Source organism: Emys orbicularis, chromosome 11, assembly GCF_028017835.1.
Source record: "Emys orbicularis isolate rEmyOrb1 chromosome 11, rEmyOrb1.hap1, whole genome shotgun sequence".
Classification (NCBI taxonomy): domain Eukaryota; kingdom Metazoa; phylum Chordata; order Testudines; family Emydidae; genus Emys; species Emys orbicularis.
Genome location: NC_088693.1, coordinates 4,334,580 through 4,354,786, shown reverse-complemented (window position 1 = coordinate 4,354,786; position 20,207 = coordinate 4,334,580). Strand labels below are relative to the sequence as shown.

The 20,207-nt window shown below is 45.5% G+C and overlaps 1 protein-coding gene across 3 annotated transcripts in view; it reads left to right on the top strand.

The window, feature by feature from the left end:
- The window catches only part of SMARCAL1 (SWI/SNF related, matrix associated, actin dependent regulator of chromatin, subfamily a like 1), a 60,145-nt gene that overhangs the window by 30,110 nt on the left and 9,828 nt on the right, over positions 1 to 20,207 (top strand). For all 3 annotated transcript variants that reach the window (XM_065413283.1, XM_065413284.1, XM_065413285.1), the window contains exons 10-12: positions 6,011 to 6,151; positions 15,439 to 15,657; positions 17,120 to 17,190. In XM_065413283.1, the coding sequence (XP_065269355.1) occupies positions 6,011 to 6,151; positions 15,439 to 15,657; positions 17,120 to 17,190 (431 nt within the window). The remainder of the gene's footprint in view (positions 1 to 6,010; positions 6,152 to 15,438; positions 15,658 to 17,119; positions 17,191 to 20,207) is intronic.

The window sequence follows — 20,207 nt, the reverse complement described above, 5'->3', positions numbered from 1 at the left end:
ATGTGGACAAGGGGGATCCAGTGGACATAGTGTACTTAGATTTCCAGAAAGCCTTTGACAAGGTCCCTCACCAAAGGCTCTTATGTAAATTAAGTTGTCATGGAATAAGAGAAGATCCTTTCATGGATTGAGAACTGGTTAAAAGACAGGGAACAAAGGGTAGGAATAAGTGGTAAATTTTCAGAATGGAGAGGGGTAACTAGTGGTGTTCCCCAAGGGTCAGTCCTGGGACCAATCCTATTCAACTTATTCATAAATGATCTGGAGAAAGGGGTAAACAGTGAGGTGGCAAAGTTTGCAAATGATACAAACTGCTCAAGATAGTTAAGACCAAAGCAGACTGTGAAGAACTTCAAAAAGATCTTACAAAACTAAGTGATTGGGCAACAAAATGGCAAATGAAATTGAATGTGGACAAATGTAAAGTAATGCACGTTGGAAAAAATAACCCCAACTATACATACAATATGATGGGGGCTAATTTAGCTACATCTAATCAGGAAAGAGATCTTGGAGTCATCATGGATAGTTCTCTGAAGAAGTCCACGCAGTGTGCAGTGGCAGTCAAAAAAGTAAACAGGATGTTGGGAATCATTAAAAAAGTGATCGAGAATAAGACACAGAATATCTTATTTCCCTTATATAAATTCATGGTACGTCCACATCTTGAATACTGCGTACAGATGTGGTCTCCTCATCTCAAAAAAAGATATACTGGCATTAGAAACAGTTCAGAGAAGGGCAACTAAAATTATTAGGGGTTTGGAACGGGTCCCATATGAGGAGAGATTAAAGAGGCTAGGACTTTTCAGCTTGGAAAAGAGGAGACTAAGGGGGGATATGATAGAGGTCTATAAAATCATGAGTGATGTGGAGAAAGTGAATAAGGAAAAGTTATTTACTTGTTCCCATAATATAAAAACTAGGGGCCACCAAATGAAATTAACGGGCAGCAGGTTTAAAACAAATAAAAGGAAGTTCTTCACACAGCGCACAGTCAACCTGTGGAACTCCTTGCCTGAGGAGGTTGTGAAGGCTAGGACTATAACAGGGTTTAAAAGAGAACTAGATAAATTCATGGAGGTTAAGTCCATTAATGGCTATTAGCCAGGATGGGTAAGGAATGGTGTCCCTAGCCTCTGTTTGTCGGAGGGTGGAGATGGATGGCAGGAGAGAGATCACTTGATCATTACCTGTTAGGTTCACTCCCTCTGGGGCACCTGGCATTGGCCACTGTCGGCAGACAGGATACTGAGCTGGATGGACCTTTGGTCTGACCCAGTCTGGCCGTTCTTATGAGCACATGTGTAGCTTTACTCTCGTGAGTAGGCACACTGATCTCACTCATGTGAGTAAAGTGGTGCACGTTTTCAGATGGCTGCAGGATGGGGGCCTGTGTTGGTATTCTGGAAGTCCTGAAGCTCCATGTAGCCTGCAGCTCCAGTACTCTGTGTTTGCGCTCATTTCAAAAGAAATGTTTAGAAAGAGAAATAGGTCAGAGTAGATTAGCCAGTGCTGAAACTCCAATGTGATGGAGAGCAAAAAAGCTCTCTTTCCAGTGGGGAAGAGCTAGCTCCTTTCCCGTAGGCATTCTGAATCCACGGGGATAGAATAAATTAACAATCGTCACCCTTCTGTCTGCAGGAATCTTCAATCTCAGGGGCCCAGAGAGAGAGAACCTTGTTTTCGAATCACAGAAGACTTTGTCCCTCCAGGCTTATGCTAGTTCTTCAGTTCTGATCTCAAGAGCTTGTGATTTCTGCCCCCCTCCCCCCGTCTTCCCATCCTACCACAGCCAAATTCAACCACTGCCATTAAAAAAAAAAATTCTCTTTATTTTGGTATCCGTTATACCTACTAGAAAAAAAAAATCACTTGCAATATTTATATTTGTGGGATTCTGACTTCAGACTAATCCTGATGCAACCTGGGCACAATCCAGAGAACTGTCTGATCGCAGTATAGAAACCTGTTCTCGGAAGCAGCTTCAGCCACTGTCAGTATCTTTCCCCTTCAACAAGTTTCATCTCTCTCAAGTGATTCTGTCTTCTGCATTAAAATTGTCATCAGATTCTTCATTTGTATCAGGGTAATATTCTTTGTGTTAATCAGTTCAAAACAACAGAGTAAGCAAGAACTGGGGACTTCAGTAACTGTACATCCAGCACCAGCATTTATGAAGGAAAAAAGTATCAGCCTGTTAGTGTATGGTAGGGCTCATGCTGTGAAATTCATTTAACCTACAGAGAGCCATTGTATGCAAATGAGGCTCTTTGCATGTTCAATTTATTTCTTTGTGGCATAACCTCCCCTTTTCTGCACTTGGAAGCAATTGGGTGCTGGGCTTTGACCTCTAAACTGAGTACCTGGTGGGGGGTGGGAAACACTTCAGAAATTAGTCCTTCTGAAGTGACTTTTGGAAATTAAATTAATGGAGATATCCCATCTCCTAGAACTGGAAGGGACCTTGAAAGGTCATCGAGTCCAGCCCCCTGCCTTCACTAGCAGGACCAAGTACTGATTTTGCCCCAGATCCCTAAGTGGCCCCCTCAAGGATTGAACTCACAACCCTGGGTTTAGCAGGCCAATGCTCAAACCACTGAGCTATCCCTCCCCCCTGTTGCCAAGCCTGTGGAACTCTTCTCATCACGTGTGGGCGTCCTTTGTAAAGTACTTTGAGATCTACAGATGAGAGGCTAGGTATTATTATTATAGGCTTATGACTACCTTATTGGATAGATGAGGGCTGCAGGACAGGGTGCAGGTTCCCAATGAACAAGGCACCAAGTCTGGCTTCCCTTGCACAGTTTCCCAAGGACGGAGCTACAAGAAAGGCAACCGAGAGTGTGGGGAGGAGAATGCCAGTCTGGAAGGTTAGGATCCAGGTGCTGAGTGGCGTTTTATCTCTGCTGCTCTTTATGGTGACCTGTTTCAACTGGTTATAAAGATTTGCTCCTGCTAGAAAATCCTTGCTGGTCATTGCTGTCTTATTTTGCACTTCTGCTCCACCAGTCATTTTACCAGCTTCTGCTGCTCCAGGTTGGTAGATTACTTTTCCTGGGTCTGAAATCCCACTGCTAACACATAGGAAATTTCTCAGGAAATAAGACTTAGGGCATGTTTACACATACAGCGCAGCAGCGGCACAGCTGCCGTGTGTCTGATGAAGGCGCTTTATGCTGATGAGAGAAAGCTCTCCCATCCGCATAATAAAACCACCTTCGCGAGTGGCAGAAGCGACGTCAGCGGAAGAAACTCTCCCGCCGACATAGCGCTGTCCACATCAGTGCAACTTACGTCACTCGGCGGTGGTTTATTCACACCCCCCGAGCGACATAAGTTCTGCCGACATAAGCTGTAGTATAGACATAACCGAAGCAGTGATCAACAAGGACTTAGCAGGAACAAATCTCCATCGCATCAGTTTAAAACAGTCACCACTAGCAAAACAAATGAAGAAAACCCCCATCTAGCCAGGTGTTCACCCGGCTCTTGACTTTCTCCCCCCTGGGCTCTGTAGCAGCCTTTTTATAGCTCTCCCTCTCTGCACCTGTGCAGGGGGAGAGGGAACAGAAGCCAGACTTAACCTCTTGCTTACTGGGGACCTGGTCTTCCCTCTGCCCCTTGTCACAGGGTAAAATGTAGAATCTGGGAAGAGGAGGCCAGAATGTCCATGTGGAAGATAAAAGCCTTTCACATCTGTTGCTAATTTTATATTGCATGGAATCCAGCTTGTGTCAGTAGTGACTGAAAGTTGTTGCCATCTGCTTCAGCTCTTCAGTAGCTTATTTGAAACGAGCCGATTGGTCTTAGTTCAGTTCCTAGTGAGCAGGTGTCTACATCATAAAAACAATTAATATGTCTTAGGTCAGGGACTACCCAGGTTTCCTGTGTTTTGTACTGTGCCGAGCACCCTAGTGCTCTGGGATTAACAAACTGCAGCATTTGCAGTAACTGGTGCCTTGTTAGAAGTCCTTGGTGAGAAAGGTAAGGAGTGATTGAGCAGGGAGACTGAACTCCCCTCTAACCCTAGGAGGTCCAAGGTGGGGCATGGTGGAGAAGGTTGTATTGCCACTGTCCGTGCTGTACCAGTTTTATGCAAAGATAAGTCTGCAGGGCTGTCAACCTGGCATCTTCTGACATGGGCAAGGACCCCTAGCAAGCCAGCCTTTACTCTACCCGTGGTCTTCCGGGGATATTTAGTTGGTGGCTCCTTCATGGAGCTGTGAGTGCGGGCACATGGCTGGCACAGTTCATGGATGCCCCAATGCCTGCCCTTTCTGCAGCGAGCAGGAGACCCTGGCACTTGCCTGCCCCCAGTGTGACATGTTGCAGCCCCTCTTTCAGCTCCTTCAGAACCTCCTGCTTAGGGTGTGGTTGCACGTGACCTTGTCAGCCTCCTGCTGGCACTGGCCAAGTTGGTCATCCATCAGTCCGGGAGAGGGAAGCTCAATGGGGAGGTTCTCTGTGACTGGGGCCTACTTTTGGTTCTTACTTGTCTCGTGTCTCTGGGCAGAGTTCCTCTGGGGTGCGTCCACTGACTCCTTTGTCGGGGGTTCTCTGCTTAGTGTCACCAGCTGGTACTCTCGGTTTGAACCTTTGACCTCTACTCCTGTCTCTGTTTTATCATTTGTTGTCCCACTGAATCACATGTGCTCTGTGCCCCCTCCCTCAATTGAGGTGGCTGGCCTTCTGTCCCAGGTGCGGTTAGGCCCCCCTCCCAGAAGTCAACTGAACTGGCATCTCTTCTGTCTGTTCACTTTATAAGAAACCTGCTTTTTATGTTCGTGAGACTTTTCTGACCTTAGCTGTGACCACATCTCCGGCTCGGATCTGCTTAATAGGGAAAAAAATCCCACTTATTTTGACTTCAGCCTATAAATATCTGACAAAGAATTGCTGAATTAATTTCCGGTAACTGATAAGTGAACCCTTCTTCCTCCAGACTTGGTCGGCGAGTGAATGAGTCAGTCTAGTGAATAGACTTGGGTGACTGGTAGATCTCGCTGAAAGGATAAAAGAATTTCATTTTCTTTTTCATATCGGTGTGAATGAGCTGTCGGTATAGATGTCACTCAAGAATCTCTTTGTTATTTTAATGATCCTGCATTAAAGCATGCAGGAAATTACAAGGCATGCGTAATTTAACTATTGTATGTGAAATTATAGCAGTGGAAATTCATAGTTCTCTTGTAATAAGGGGATTAGATGTTATTGGAGGTAAGAGGGCAAGAGTGCAACTTGAGGATTTTATGTTTATAAAATAGAATTTCTCTTCCCTTTGCAATTCTTTTTTGTGGTGAATCTTTTTTTTATTTTTTTTTTAACTGCTGACTTTTCCCATTTGATTTATTGCATGCAATTTTCCTGCATGACTGTTGTTTATTAGCTATTAGGTTTTGGCATCTAACAGGCTGTTTATAGAGCCACCAAGATTGGCAGGTTGGCCTCTTCTAGCCCTGAGTCGGGCAGTATAATTTGCCTCTTACAGTTTTTTTTTTTTTGTTCAGTCTGAAACTTTTATTGTCTCCCTGCCTCCCTTTTGTGTGTGCAGGACAGGGTATATTTATGGCTTGCTGCGGCAGGCTTGTTGCAACAGAATTTATTCTGGAGGCGAGGATGTGCCATAGAGGTGTGTGTGAAGCCTTTCTGTGAGATCTGATGCTGATTGGAATGTTGAGCCAGGTACAAGCTTTGAACATGCATAGGGGCAAATGCCAGTTGTCAACGTGCCGTAATAAAAATAGACTTTCCTTGATCTCCGAAGCCATGACTGGCAGTGCGTTGTACTCCCCCCTGTGGAGATCGGAGCCCTTGTCCTCGGAGCATCTTGACATAGCAAAGGCCAGGAGTTTTTTGAAGACGATGCACTCCTTCCTTAGGAGAGTTGAAACTTGACCTTTATTTGGTGGGTGAGATGTATGGTTCGCAGAAGCTGCTGAAGTGATTTCCTAAACTCTGCTTGTGTTTTTTATCTGTATAACAATCGTGTTCAATTTTGTTTTTGCAGGCTGCCAAAAGAGCGATCTTGCTATCGGGAACCCCTGCCATGTCGCGCCCCGCGGAGCTTTATACGCAGATTGTGGCTGTCCGGCCAACCTTCTTCCCTCAGTTCCATTCCTTCGGACTCCGCTACTGTGATGCCAAGAAGGTACTGGAGTGTATTATCTATGAAATGCTAGCCTAGGATGTGCATGTTCATGTGATCCCAAACAGCTGTACAGATCTGGCAGGGTACTTATTTCTTTGCCAAAGTGGAGACCCTCACCCCACTTCTGCTCCTGCTGTGTGTAGCCTCTGCCTGTAATTTTAGGCCGAGTCTCTTCTCTTGCTCACAGCAGTGTTTTGAAAGCTGTCACACTGTGAAGCATTTTGTGCTGCGTGTAAACTGTGTACTTGGGCTGGGGTGAAGCAAAGCTACTCAATTAAAATCTGCCTTAGTGAGACCCTGGCTTAAAAGACCAAAAGGCAACACAGCAGTAGGCGAGTCTGATAGGAGAGGATCTGACCCTGTGGCGTCTGACTGTGAGGAGCGGCTGCAGGTTTGGGCTGACCATCTGGAAACCAATTTCTAGTCCCAGGTATGTTAATGGTAGTTTTTAACAGCCTGAAGAACTTCACTGTTTGAACATTGGAGCCCTGCTTTTGCTAAGCCCAGAGGCGGAGGAGCAATGGAGACTATGAGCCACCTGATCTTGGGACCGCCTGGCTGCCGGGCTGGGGCCTGGCATGTGTTAGAATAGCCTAAAAGCTGCCTAAATTTATGCCAGCTGCCACTGGCTCCCAAGTGCCATTAAAGCATCTGTGGATCAATCAGACACAGCCATGCTGGCAGCAAGGAGGGGTGTGGAGTAGGAGCCACTACAGCAGCTCTATGCCACTCGCTATACAAGGGGAATTCTCTGGTGCCTGGATTCATAAGGTTCAGGGCTGCTGTGTGCTGGTGGAGCTGGTCTTTGTAGTAGCCTGATGATTTCTTTGGCTCATGAGACGACCAGAACCTGATAATTTTTTTAACTGGTCTGGTAGGCGCAGAAACGGGATCCAATGCCACTGCTAAATCCTGAAGCAGAATAAGAAAGTGAATTGAGCTGAGCTACAGGAGTCTTCTAGGCCAGCGTATCTTTCATGTTAACTCTTTGCATCCCCCAAAATAAATATTTGTAATACTTAGCCCTTGGTGTAGAGAATCATGGTTTAGTGGCGTGAACACAGGACTGGGCGCCAGGAACGCCTGAGTTCTAATCCAGGCTTTTACATGGACTCCCTGTGGAGCCCTGGTCAAGTCACTTAACTTCTCTGTGCTGCGGCTTCTATAAAATGGAGATAATAGCTTCTTCCTTTCCATAAGGGTTTGTGGAGATCAAACCACTGCAGGAGCAGTAGAAGATAACCCGGGTGGGTGCTCAATGTCATCCCTATAAGCCATAATATTAACCATCTTTGTTTTACTTGACATGGTTTGGTATTTTGTCACTCTTTGGAGTCCCTAGCACTCTCCTCACCGGAGAGCTTTGTACCTGAATTCCATCCAAAGGGGCTACTGAGTCCCCATATCCTGATCGTACATTTGGAGCTGTGTGTCTAATAATCAGAGCGCCTACTCTCTCTTTGGGGCTAGCTTGGTGCCAGTAGGGATGCACAAGTGCCCTGCATTTGACTAGCCCATTGGCTTCAGTGGTAATGTATTGACACTGTTGATTTAACTTAAGGTCACACTGCATGGGGAGTCAGGATAGTGGGCCTAGCTGCTGGGGTCTGTAAGATCCCTGCATTAGTGTGAGCAAAGTGCAGCATACCTGGCAGAGAATGGAAACCTCCCATTTCCCCAGCCACAGGAGGATCCCTCAACACACGGGTGACGGTTCTCAGGGTACCCAAGACTGAGTCATTTTGTTACATTTAGCGAGAGGAAGTCTTTTCCTTGTGATAGCTTGGCATCGGCGCCCTGACACTTCCAGCTTTTCAGCCACTCAAGCACTCTGCTCTGGGATTATGCCAACCCTTCCTTTGCCTTGTAGGTTAACAGTAGGTGCACCCCAGTCCCCTTGAATCATTCCCCTGTGGTATCCACCCCTAATGCTGGCTACCCTCAAAAATACCAGGTCTGCTGTCCCCGAAGAGACGGTGTACACGCTAGCTTGTAAGATTCAGCTCAGGACCTGCACTTTACTTAGCACCGAAATATATTGATAGTGAAAACAAGAATAAGTTTATTATCAAAGTATAGAGATTCTGGAGAGAATGAGTGAGGATATTGGAAACAAATGGCTACTTATAAAACAAAATCGTAGCATAACGCTTTTTAGAGACTAAGCTCAACTATCAGGTTAACCTCCTGTGTGAAGAAGTTTCTCACCCAAAGTCTTTTGCAGTGTTTTCAATCAAGATAAGCTCAGATCCCATTTTCATAAATGTGAACACACTGCCCATTTAAGTGATGAGGGGGTGCTTTCTTTGCATCCTACATATACCCCCAAAGTTCATTGTCTGTCCTCCGAGACAGGATAACCACCTGTGGCTTGGTTTTTCTGTATGCTGCTTCCCTGTTGACTTAACATCTATTTGTTAATATCTGACTTCGTATGTAAATGGCCATCCAGTGTGTTAGTTTATGACGCTTAATTTAAATCTGGACCGAGAGACACATTTCTTACTCCTCTCTGGAGGAAAATCTGTTTTTCACGTCTGCCTTGACTTTGAAGCCATATTTTCAGTATAGTGATATAACCCCTAGTGTAGTATCTGAACGTACCGTTCACAACAATGTTAATGACCAATGTAAACTCTGCTTTTATTTAAGACCTCATGTGACAGTCTTTGGTGAGCCAGAATGTACATACCAGAATTGGGATATTCTTGGCATTAAGGGGTGCTTGGGTTACAACGTGGAGCTCATTCAGAGGGGCACTGTGCATTCAGCATATCTTTAATGCAGCTCCTTAATTCTTCCTGTCTGAGCAGTGTCGGTAGCACTTCCTGGGGGGGAACAAGACGTGGTCTAATCTCTCTGGCTTTCTGCAGTGCAAGAGGCTGAATGGTAGTGTGTAGGACTAAATAGGTTTGGTATTTCATAGACCTTTGGGGTAGGGGTCCACATGACTAACTATTGCTTCAGCTGCAAGCCATATGGATCTCAGGTTGGACGTTGAGTTGGACGAAGAACACTGAGTTGACGGAAATAAAAGAGAGCTCCTCACGTACCCACTAGGTGTTCAGCAGCAGGGAAGTATTAAACTGGGTCTCGTAAAGGTCAGTGCTTGAACCACTGTAGAAATGAGCTTGCAACCTACCGTAAAACCAGCAGGAAGGGTCACCATCAATTTCAATTCCCGCCTTTAAACGGCCGCTGCCAAGCATCCCCAAGGTTTCCATTACAATTTTGCTTCATTGTGAAAGACCCACCTTTACTAGGCAGCTGAGCATTGCTGCTTCTTTAGACCGGTCACTTGAGACAGGTTGTGCTGTCGTTAATGCTGGTGAATGATAGCGGCGACTGCAGTGAACCTGGAAAGAATTCAGTCAGCGATTCTGCAAAGAACCAGGGGGGCTTTGTAACTGGAAAGCAATGTAGATGAGATGTGAGGGAAGCGAATGAGATTTCTGCATGTTAGGACCGTAAGTAGTCCATGAAGGCGGTGGGGAACAGGGCAGGAAACCTGGGGGAAGTTTGTCGATCTGCTATAAAATGACAGTTTCTCTTGGTGTCAGGCTGGCTTTGGTGTAAATCTCTGTAGTGAGAATAATTCAGAAGGTGCTGAGGAAAGGAGGCAGAGGCCAAAATCAGGAAGAGAAGCCTCTGAGGATGCAGGGTTTTGGTTGTTCTGAGTTGAATTGCCCTCCACCCGCACAGTGTGCCTGACCAGAAGGGGCCCTTCCCTTCAGTGTGCTCTGATCCCAGAGCACAGTAGGGCAGATTAAGAACAGATCAGTTTGAGGGCTATGACCTACTTTTAATGGGAGTGTTTTGTCTGTGAGAGTGGAACTTAATACACGGCCTGCGGCCACGCCTCCCTTAAGCTACGTGCTCTTTGGACCTCACAAGTTCAGCACGGGCAGGCCTGGTTAGTACTTGGATGAGAAACCTCAAAGGAAAATAGCCAGATGTTGCAGGTCAGGACTGAGCCAGTCTCTCAGTATAGCACTGGGGTGCTGGGCTGCTGTGGGTATGGCCTTTTTAGCTGAGACACAACCAAGGTCCTGGCCATTTTTGGTTCCTTTGCATTCCTCACAATAGTCAAGGTTTTTGGCCCGGTGTCCTGGCCAGATTTCAATGTTGGTAACCATTCTGCCTCCTTAAAATTCCTCTTTTCAGTTTGAACTGGAAGTAGTGGTGGAGTTTACTTGCTGTCCTAAGCGGCTGGTGTAGCATTGCTGTGCACTGTTGAAACAGGTGCTTCTTAAAACCGCAGAGGCAACTAGGGCTGTGGCAGTGAGTGGAATTAAACGGAGTGAGAGAGAGTTTGAAAAGTGTCTTGAAAGCCATTGGAATGAAAGGTGCTATATAAATGAGTTGCTGTTATTAATAAATCCTGTTGTAATCGTTACATTAAACAAAAATTGACAAACCTGAACCATTTAATTTAAAATAAAATCCTGGCAATTCAGCATTTAAAAAGAATTGATTTCGTTTCATGGCAGAAACCTACAAATCTCTGGCAGATGCTATAAGAAAAGATGTAAAACAAGAGTTTTATTGGTTCATGATCCAATTCCTTGGCACCTCTGCTTTTAAAACTGCAACAAATGAAATGTCACCTCTTTTATTTACAAGCTCAACTCAACTCAGTTTCTTGAAGTAGAGGCTGAAGCCATTTTTCAAACTGGTTGAAGTTGGCAAATAACAAATAAAAAAAATTAAATAATGTCTAGATCAGCATGTGCTCTGAATTTGTAAGGGTTTGGCAGCTTCTGTTAACACTGTAATAAATTTACTGACTTGAGTGAGATGCTTTAACACTTTGATAAGAAATTCACAGTTGATGCATTTGTTCTGGGATATTATGGACCAAAGCCAGATGTGTGTGTTGGCAGAATAAACTTCTATTCATTTTTTCCTCTGTCTTTCAGTAGAAGACATCAAAGTATGTTTTAATAATTCTAGTACTAGACTAGTTTTATACACCATGTCCTATTAAACATATTACTATTACGTTCTCATGTTAACTATATTTTTTTAGAATGACTTTTTTTCAATTTTCAGTTTTCTAGAAATGACCCATCAGAACTCACTGCTAGGATTAGTTATTAAAATTCATGTATAGATATGATATAGCGATAAAGTTACATAGTCTAGGGGCTTCATTTGCTACTGTGTGACCCAGTTTGATACTGACATAACACCACTGAAATCAGTCATGTAACATTGGCATCTTCATTGGCTAACTGTTAACAGAGCTGATACAATGCGATCAGTGGTAGTGCGTCATGATTACAGCAGCATCCTTTTCTTTCCTACCCATGTGTTTCTACCCTAAGCAGCGTCATCCACCTCCAGATGCCATAAAGGACTTCAGTGTCTATGACCCATCTGATTCCATCCCATCCCATCCCAAATCTTATACCTCTCTTCTATCATCATAGTATCTGTGTGTCTTCCAGTCATGCAGTAAGCAATGTGACCTACATCTGTCATATGTGGTTCGTGTTCTCTCTCTCTTCCTCCCCCCCCCTTACCTGGGTGAGAATTGTGTGTGGAGTGTTTTATTTTGGTAGGGTTTTACTTTTCAGGGGAGGGGGTTGTTGTTTTGTTTTGTTTTTTAAATGAACATGCTGGTCTCCATGTGTGTTTAGAGAGGGTAGGTTGAAGAAGTGTGCCTGACACTTGGGACGGAAGTTGTGGGGTTTGTGATAGTCCTTAGTTCCTCAGATTGTAAGCGCGTTGGGGCAGGGACTATCTTTCTGTTCTGTTTGTACCGCACCTAGCGCATTGGGGTCCATGACTGGGGCTCCTGGGTGCTACAGTAATAATTGACTGAATAACAAATTTATATTATTATTAATCATAAGACAGAAAATATTATATTGCCTCTGTATAAATCCATGGTACGCCCACATCCTGAATACTGCATGCAGATATGGCCGCCCCATCTGCAAAAAAAAAAAAAAAAAAAAAAAAAAAAAGACTGGGACTTTCAGCTTGAAAAGAGACAACAAAGGATGGGATATGATAGAGGTCTATAAAATCATGACTGGTGTAGAGAAAGTAAATAAGGAAGTGTTATTTACTCCTTCTCATAACATAAGAATTAGGGGTCATCAAATGAAATTAATAGGCAGCAGATTTAAAACAAAAGGAAGTATTTCTTCACACAATGCACAGTCAACCTGTGGAACTCCTTGCCAGAGGATGCTGTGAAGGCCAAGACTATAACTGGGTTCAAAAAAGAACTAGATAAGTTCATGGAGGATAGGTCCATCAATGGCTATTAGCCAGGATGGACAGGGATGGTATCGCTAACCTCTGTTTGCCAGAAGCTGGGGATGAGCGACAGGGGAATGGATCACTTGATGATTACCTGTTCTGTTTGTTCCCTCTGGGGCACCTGGCATTGGCCACTGTCAGAAGACAGGATACTGGGCTAGATGGACCTTTGGTCTGACCCAGTACGGCCGTTCTTATGTTCATAGACCAACTCCTGAGGAAGCTGGAGTGGACCTTCATTCCTGAGCGTTAGGCTCTTTTAGAGATGCCGGGCCTGGGCCATTGAGCGCCTTGAAGATAAGGCCTCAGACCTTGAGCTGACTCCTTGGTTCCTCTCTCGAGACCTCTAGCGAGAGTGAGAATCGGTGCCGATCACAGTCATGATTTTGCACAAACAACTTTCAATATTTTTTAAATTGGAAGTAAATAAGTAACTAATAGAATATGGTTCCATTTGTGAAATTGCAACAGAAGTCTCTGCTCGCTGTCCCTGTATAAATCCGTCCCAGTCTAGAACAGCAGAGCAGAATTGTATGGGAGTCCTGGTGAGATAAAGCAACTTTCTGTTGAAATTCCATTTATAACATTCTGTTCAATTTTGGTCACCACATTATGTAAAATTAAATGTTGTAGCGATTAACATGCTTCAAAGAAGGGCATGAAGGCTGATCCCAGAACGAAAGACTATAAGCTCTGAAGTAAGTTAAAAAACCCTTTGCTTATGTAGCCTGAAAAAGGGAAAACGTTCTGAGGCATTTTAGTTGGAGAATATATCAATTTTAATGGTGTTGGTTGTCAACTTAGTTGTTCTCTGCTGCAGCAGATAAGAGAACAATATGGTGTGACATTCAGGAAAGCACATCCAAAGCCGTCTTCAAAATCACATTTCCAAATACACCGTGCTCCAGTGTGGGAAGAAATACTGATGATTGCACTGAGAGCTTTACAGCTTCAGATCACTTCTCAAACATTAACCCTTTCACCTTCACCCCTCCCCCCGGAGAAGCAGGTAATTGCATTTTACATTATTGTTGGTGTTTGCACTGTACTAAAAATAACAACAATGGGAGTACATGCAGCTTTACAGACAAATAAAGAGACAGGACCCCACGCCGAGGATCCTGCAACCTAAATTACATTTTATATGGTGAAGGTTGCTGATAAAGATGGGGGGGGGGGGAGTGACAGGACAAAGGTTACAGCAGAGATGAGCTTGATGTTATGAATACAGCTTGTTCCTTCCTTCCTGTACACCAGATCTGGGAGGATATGCTAGGCATAGTGGTAGCTGCTTCTGGGAGAAGGAAATAAAGGGAGCGTTAAGGCAAGCTGCTGTGGCAGAATGGATGCCATGAATGCTAGGTGCCTGGAGAACGAGCTGATTTATGCTGAGACATGACCAAATGTAGCTGCGCCTGCTTCCTGCAAGCTACATGGAGGCCTCGGAGCCAGACTTGGCAGTAGCAGAAATAGGCGCGGTGGTGTACGTCACACATCATGTGTAAGCTGATCGGGAGACAGGCAAAGTGGGGAGATGTGCTGATTCAGCATTCAGTGGGTGTGCAAGACAACTTACACACTGAGGGTCTGGAATTAGGAGGAAAAACAATTGTGCCACCCCAACTCCCCCCCCCCCCCATACTGGACACAGCTGCTGGTAGGTGTCCTAAGGTAGCAAGCCTGCATGTATTCCTCTTTGAGTCGGGCATTGGTCCACTTTGCTTAGGTGGGTCTGGAAGCCCCTGACACCAAAAACCAATTACACACTGAGGAGTTTTGTAACCATTTATATAAAAGCATATTAGGCAAGGGAATGGGTACAGAACAACGGGCTGAAAGGAGATGGGGGACTTAAGGGATTTCAACAACTATGAAACAATAGCACAAGCCCTTCCCCCACAGCTGGAGGTCCCCAAAACCTTCCTCCTCCCTCCCCCCCGGCTTCTGCCCCCCAACCTCTACTACCATCAGTGATGCACAGAGTTGAGATGCACTAGCCTGGTGAAAGACGTTGCACCTCTGGTGGCTGCTCAGTCTGGATTTCTGGCCTGGTGAGCGGTGGCGGATTTAGAGTTAGTGGGGCCCTGTGCGCAGGTTCGTTTTCGCCCCTCCCCTCCACCCCCGGGACCCTGCCAAGAAAAAGAACGTTCTCTTATCTCCCTCCCATTGTTCATTCTTTTTTTCTTTCTCCTCCTCCTATATTATAAGTAATGGGAAGTAAATGAAAATACAGTGAGGTACTTTGATTGGGGCGGGGGGTTGGGGTGCAGGGGGTGGGCTCTGGGCTGGGGCAGGGGGTTGGGGTGTGAGAGGGGGCCAGAGAGTCTCTGCATGTCGCTGCCCGCAGGCGCTGCTCCCGCAGCTCCCATTGGCCACCGTTCCCGGTCAATGGGAGCTGCCGAGTCAGCACTCAGGGCAGGGGCAGCGCGTGGAGACATACACCCCCCCCCCACACACACACACACACCCCCGGGGGCAGCAGGGACATGCTTCCGGGAGTGAAGTGGCGCAGAGGGAGGGAGGCAGAGCGGGCAGGGAGCCACCTTAGCTCTGCTGCGTTGCTGCCTGCCCGTCTCTACGCGCCCCTTGGGGACAGGAGGGCAGTGGGTCTCTGCGCACGGAGCCGTCTCCCTCCAGCCCCTCCCCCACGGGCCCCTCTCAACCATTTACCCTTCATTAGTATCTGAGCCCCTTCCATGTAAAATCAATAGCAATGTCCCTAATGGACTTCATGGAGTCTCTGGTATTTTCAGGGGCAATAGGCTGCGTGCAGTAGGCTTTTGTGGTAAGAACTGGAGGGTAAACGGGCCTATCCGTGTTAGGAGTGTCATTCTTACCGTGAAGAGGCTTTTTCAAAGGAGGAAGGCTTTGCAGCATTTCCTGAAGACAGGCAGACTCTGGATTCGCCTGTTCTCCTGTGGAAGTTTGTTCCCTAGCCAGATCCCCTTGACCGAGAATGACTTAAAGGCTCCTGGGACTTTTGTTGCTGATGATCATGCTTTGCTCTTCCCCAGATGCCATGGGGCTGGGACTACTCCAGATCTTCCAACCTAGGAGAACTGAAGCTTTTGCTTGAAGAATCTGTCATGATCCGCCGCTTGAAATCAGATGTGCTCTCCCAGCTTCCAGCAAAGCAGCGCAAAATGGTAGTGGTGGCTCCTGAAGGCATGAATGCAAAGACCAAGGCTGAGCTGGCCGCCACTGCAAAGGAAATGGCCAAAGGATACAGAAGTGTGAGTCAGAAACTGTTAACATGATGGACTGTTGGTATTTCAGGTACTCACTTTAAAAAAAAAAAAAAAAAAAAAATCAGTGGAGAGCAATTCCCAGATTCTTAGATCAGCATCGAAATGTACAGCAGACGTTATCAAGGGTACTGTTTTAAATGGTTCTCTTGGGTATCCAAGAATGCACAACATCAATAATCATAACAGTTCAGCTTTCTCTTTCTTTAGTTTCAGCTGTTTCATCTTCTTGTCATGCTGCATATCACTCTTTCATTTCCCCTGTCATTCGCCTTTTATCTCCTCTTCACTCTATTTACTATCTTTCACGCCTCTGTATTTACTCTCCTGTCTTGCCTCATAAGTCCCACTTACCTTACAAATGTAACCGACAGGGTTGTGAATCTCAGTTGTGGCCAACTATTTTTTTGTGCCTCTGTGGACAGAAAATGCATATTACAACCGTGTTCGAGACCTGTGCTGTTTATTTTATAGACTTTTCTATGGTGCTTATCATCTTCGTATCTAAGCTTCTGACAAACTTCAGTTTACCCTCACAACACCTCTGCTGCTATTCCCATTTTACAGATGGGACTCTGAGGCCTAGAGAGAGTCGGGTTCTGTCTACACTGGAGCTGGAGGTGTAATTTACCTGTGCTAGCTCTGATCAACCTCAGGCACTAACAGTAGCAGCGCTGTGAGCAGCAGGATGGGCTAGCCATCCTGGGGATGTAGCTAGGGTTTCTACTGGGACTGTACTCCGGGAGCTCGTCTGTGCCATTGCTTGTGCTGCTGCAACCCTGCTGCTATTTTTTAGCATTCTAACTCGATCAAAACCAGTTACTCGAAATTACCCCTTCAGCTCTGCCGTAGATGTACCTGAAATGACTTGCTCACGGTCACACAGAAAGTCTGTGGCAGAGCAGGCTCTGGCAAGTACTCTAACCACCGGACCCAGCTGGTAGAGAGATCTGTGCTAAAACTTGGTTCTCTAATATGGTTATAACACATTTTTCTGTCCGCACCAGTAAGAAAAAAAGCAAATTATGACGTGATTTGGCCACAACAGTGCTTAAATATGGCTATGCTTGTAGTGCAGACAAAGCCCTCTACACACAGCATCTCTTGGGGGGGAAATGAAAAATACAGTTCACGTGAGAGTATTCCTTCAGTTTTCCAAACTTTAAATTTCTGCTGGGGGCAAATCTACTTCTCCCCACTCTTGGGTTGTCCCCAGTCAGCGTAGAACTGGCGCAGTGCCACTGGGGTAGGTGGCAGGGGCAGACTTTTGGTAGCACATGGTGAAAGCTTTGCCCTTCCGTGTACTATGTTTTGTAAATCCCAGTGTTTAGGGAGAGTCTGCTTTTCCCCAGCACAATACCCAATGGCAGCAGCAGATATGCTGGAGCGGCTGGCACCCAGGAGGAAAGGCAGATTTGAAACTGACATTCAGATTTTCCCCTCTTCACAGAAACAACAGGAGAAGGAAGCTCTATTCCTCTTCTATAACAGAACCGCGGAAGCCAAAATCCGTTCAGTCATGTAAGTTGTGTGACAGTCATAGAATCATAGGATCAGAAGGGACCTCAAGAGGTCTTCTAGTCCAGTCCCCTGCACTCAAGGCAGGACTAAGTATTATCTAGACCATCCTTGACAGGTGTTTGTCTAACTTGCTCTTAAAAAATCTCCAATGATGGAGATTCCACAACCTCCCTAGGCAATTTATTCCAGTGCTTAACCACCCTGACAGTTAGGAAGTTTTTCCTAATGTCCAACCTAAACCGCCTTTGCTGAAATTTAAGACCATAGCCTCTTGTCCTATCCTCAAAGGTTAATCCAGTGCCTCATTCTAATCTATCAAAATGTATTTGACTAATGAGAAGAGAGAAATTGAGCCTTTGGGATAAGATTGCAGCAAAATCAAGTCCAGTTAACCAAATTAATTACAACACACAACATTCTCTTCTTCCAAGGGCTCTATACCTGCCCAGTCTTCTGATTTAATTCCAGATGGGCCCAAATTGGGATTCTAGAATCATAGAATATCAGGATTGGAAGGGACCTCAGGAGGTCTAGTCCAACCCCCTGCTCAAAGCAGGACCAACCCCCAACTAAATCATCCCAGCCAGGGCTTTGTCAAGCCTGACCTTAAAAACCTCTAAGGAAGGAGATTCCACCACCTCCCTAGGTAACCCATTCCAGTGCTTCACCACCCTCCTAGTGAAAAAGTTTTCCTTAATATCCAACTTAAACCTCCCCCACTGCAATTTGAGACCATTACTCCTTGTTCTGTCATCTGGTACCACTGAGAACAGTCTAGATCCATCCTCTTTGGAGCCCCCTTTCAGGTAGTTGAAAGCAGCTCAAATCCCCCCCATTCTTCTCTTCCGCAGACTAAATAATCCCAGTTCCCTCAGCCTCTCCTCATAAGTCATGTGCTCCAGCCCCCTAATCATTTTTGTTGACCTCCACTGGGCTCTTTCCATTTTTTCCACATCCTTCTTGCAGTGTGGGGCCCAAAACTGGACACAGTACTCCAGGTGAGGCCTCACCAATGCTGAATAGAGGGGAATGATCACGTCCCTCGATCTATTGGCAATGCTCCTACTTATACAGCCCAAAATGCCATTGGCCTTCTTGGCAACAAGGGCACACTGTTAACTCATACCCAGCTTCTCATCCACTGTAATCCCTAGGTCCTTTTCTGCAGAACTGCTGCCTAGCCACTCGGTCCCTAGTCTGTAGCAGTGCATGGGATTCTTCCATCCTAAGTGCAGGACTCTGCACTTGTCCTTGTTGAACCTCATCAGATTTTTTTGGCCCAATCCTCTAATTTGTCTAGGTCCCTCTGTATCCTATCCCTCCCTCCAGCATATCTACCACTCCTCCCAGTTTAGTGTCATCTGCAAACTTGCTGAGGGTGCAGTCCATGCCATCCTCCAGATCATTAATGAAGATATTGAACAAAACTGGCCCCAGGACCGACCCTTGGGGCACTCTGCTTGATACCAGCTGCCAACTAGACATGGAGCCATTGATCACTACCCGTTGAGCCCGACGATCTAGCTAGCTTTCTATCCACCTTATAGTCCTTTCATCCAGCCCATACTTCTTTAACTTGCTGGCAAGAATACTGTGGGAGACCATATCAAAAGCTTTGCTAAAGTCCAGGAATAACACGTTCACTGCTTTCCCCTCATCCACAGAGCCAGTTATCTCATCATAGAAGGCAGTTAGGTTAGTCAGGCATGACTTGCCCTTGGTGAATCCATGCTGATTTTCCTGATCACTTTCCTCTCCCCTAAGTGCTTCAGAATTGATTCCTTGAGGACCTGCTCCATGATTTTTCCAGGGACTGGACTGGTCTATAGTTCCCCGGATCCCCCTTCTTCCCTTTTTTAAAGATGGGCACTACATTAGCCTTTTCCCAGTCATCCGAAACCTCCCCTGATCGCCATGAGTTTTCAAAGATAATGGCCAATGGCTCTGCAATCACATCCGGGATGTTTAGTTCCCTATCTAAAGCTACCCAGTGTTTGGGGTTAAGATCAAGTCCTCTGGTTCGGGCCCTTCTTTAGTTTAAAAGGAACAAATCAATGCAATCATCAGTGTAAAGAGAATTTTAAAAAACTAACACTGCAGCCTTGCTGCAGAAAGCATTGAGCCAACCTATTTGTCAACCAAATTTAGTCTTTAGTTTTATAGTGCTCACTAGAGGTGCCATGTTGACAGCCCTGAAGGTCTTGAATGTTCCACAGAGCCCATGTGGGATCATGGTAACAATGTACGCTTCCCCCAGGAATGGACTTTTAACTCTTTCCTCTGGAGAGATAATCCCTTCGAGTTGGGCTGGAGGCCCTTTCATCCCTAGCTTTTTTTGCTCTCAACAGATCAGATAGGATGTTGGTTTTGTTTGTTTTTTATGGGAACATGTATAATTTGCCACTGATTTTTATTTCTCATAGCCAACTGACCGGCTATCCTATTGGAATGACCAGAGTCATGTGTACTGCATGACTTCACAGCCACAGAATTTGCTGCAGAATCCAGAATTGCCGCCCAGAGGCTCTGCTTTTGTTTTTAAACAAGTGTTTCTTTCTTTTATGTTGGCGAAGAAAACCACGTGAACTGTACACGTGAACTGAATATACAACCATACAGTGTTGTTTCCCTGCGTCTGCAGAGGTCTGAAAAAATAGCACTGAGAGGTGGGAACTGCCCCATTCATCTTTAGGCAGTGCCACCTATGAAATTGTAAAGATTAAAATTTAAATGCTAGCCGTATGAATTACGAAGCTGCTTGACTGGTTTAGCAGAGCCACCTAGCTAATATTCAGAAGTAGCTCAAGCTAATGTCCTTATCCTACCATCTCAGTATGCCTCCCACAACATCTCGGGTGCCAAAATGTCCAACTTCCCCCTGACAACTTCTCCAGTGCAGCAGTGTATTGTCCATACAAAAATCTGTTGCATGTTAAACTGAAAGTGTCAGGACAGCATATAAAATAAATGTAATGAGTTGAATATCATACCACAGGGGTCATTGAGCTGATTGTATT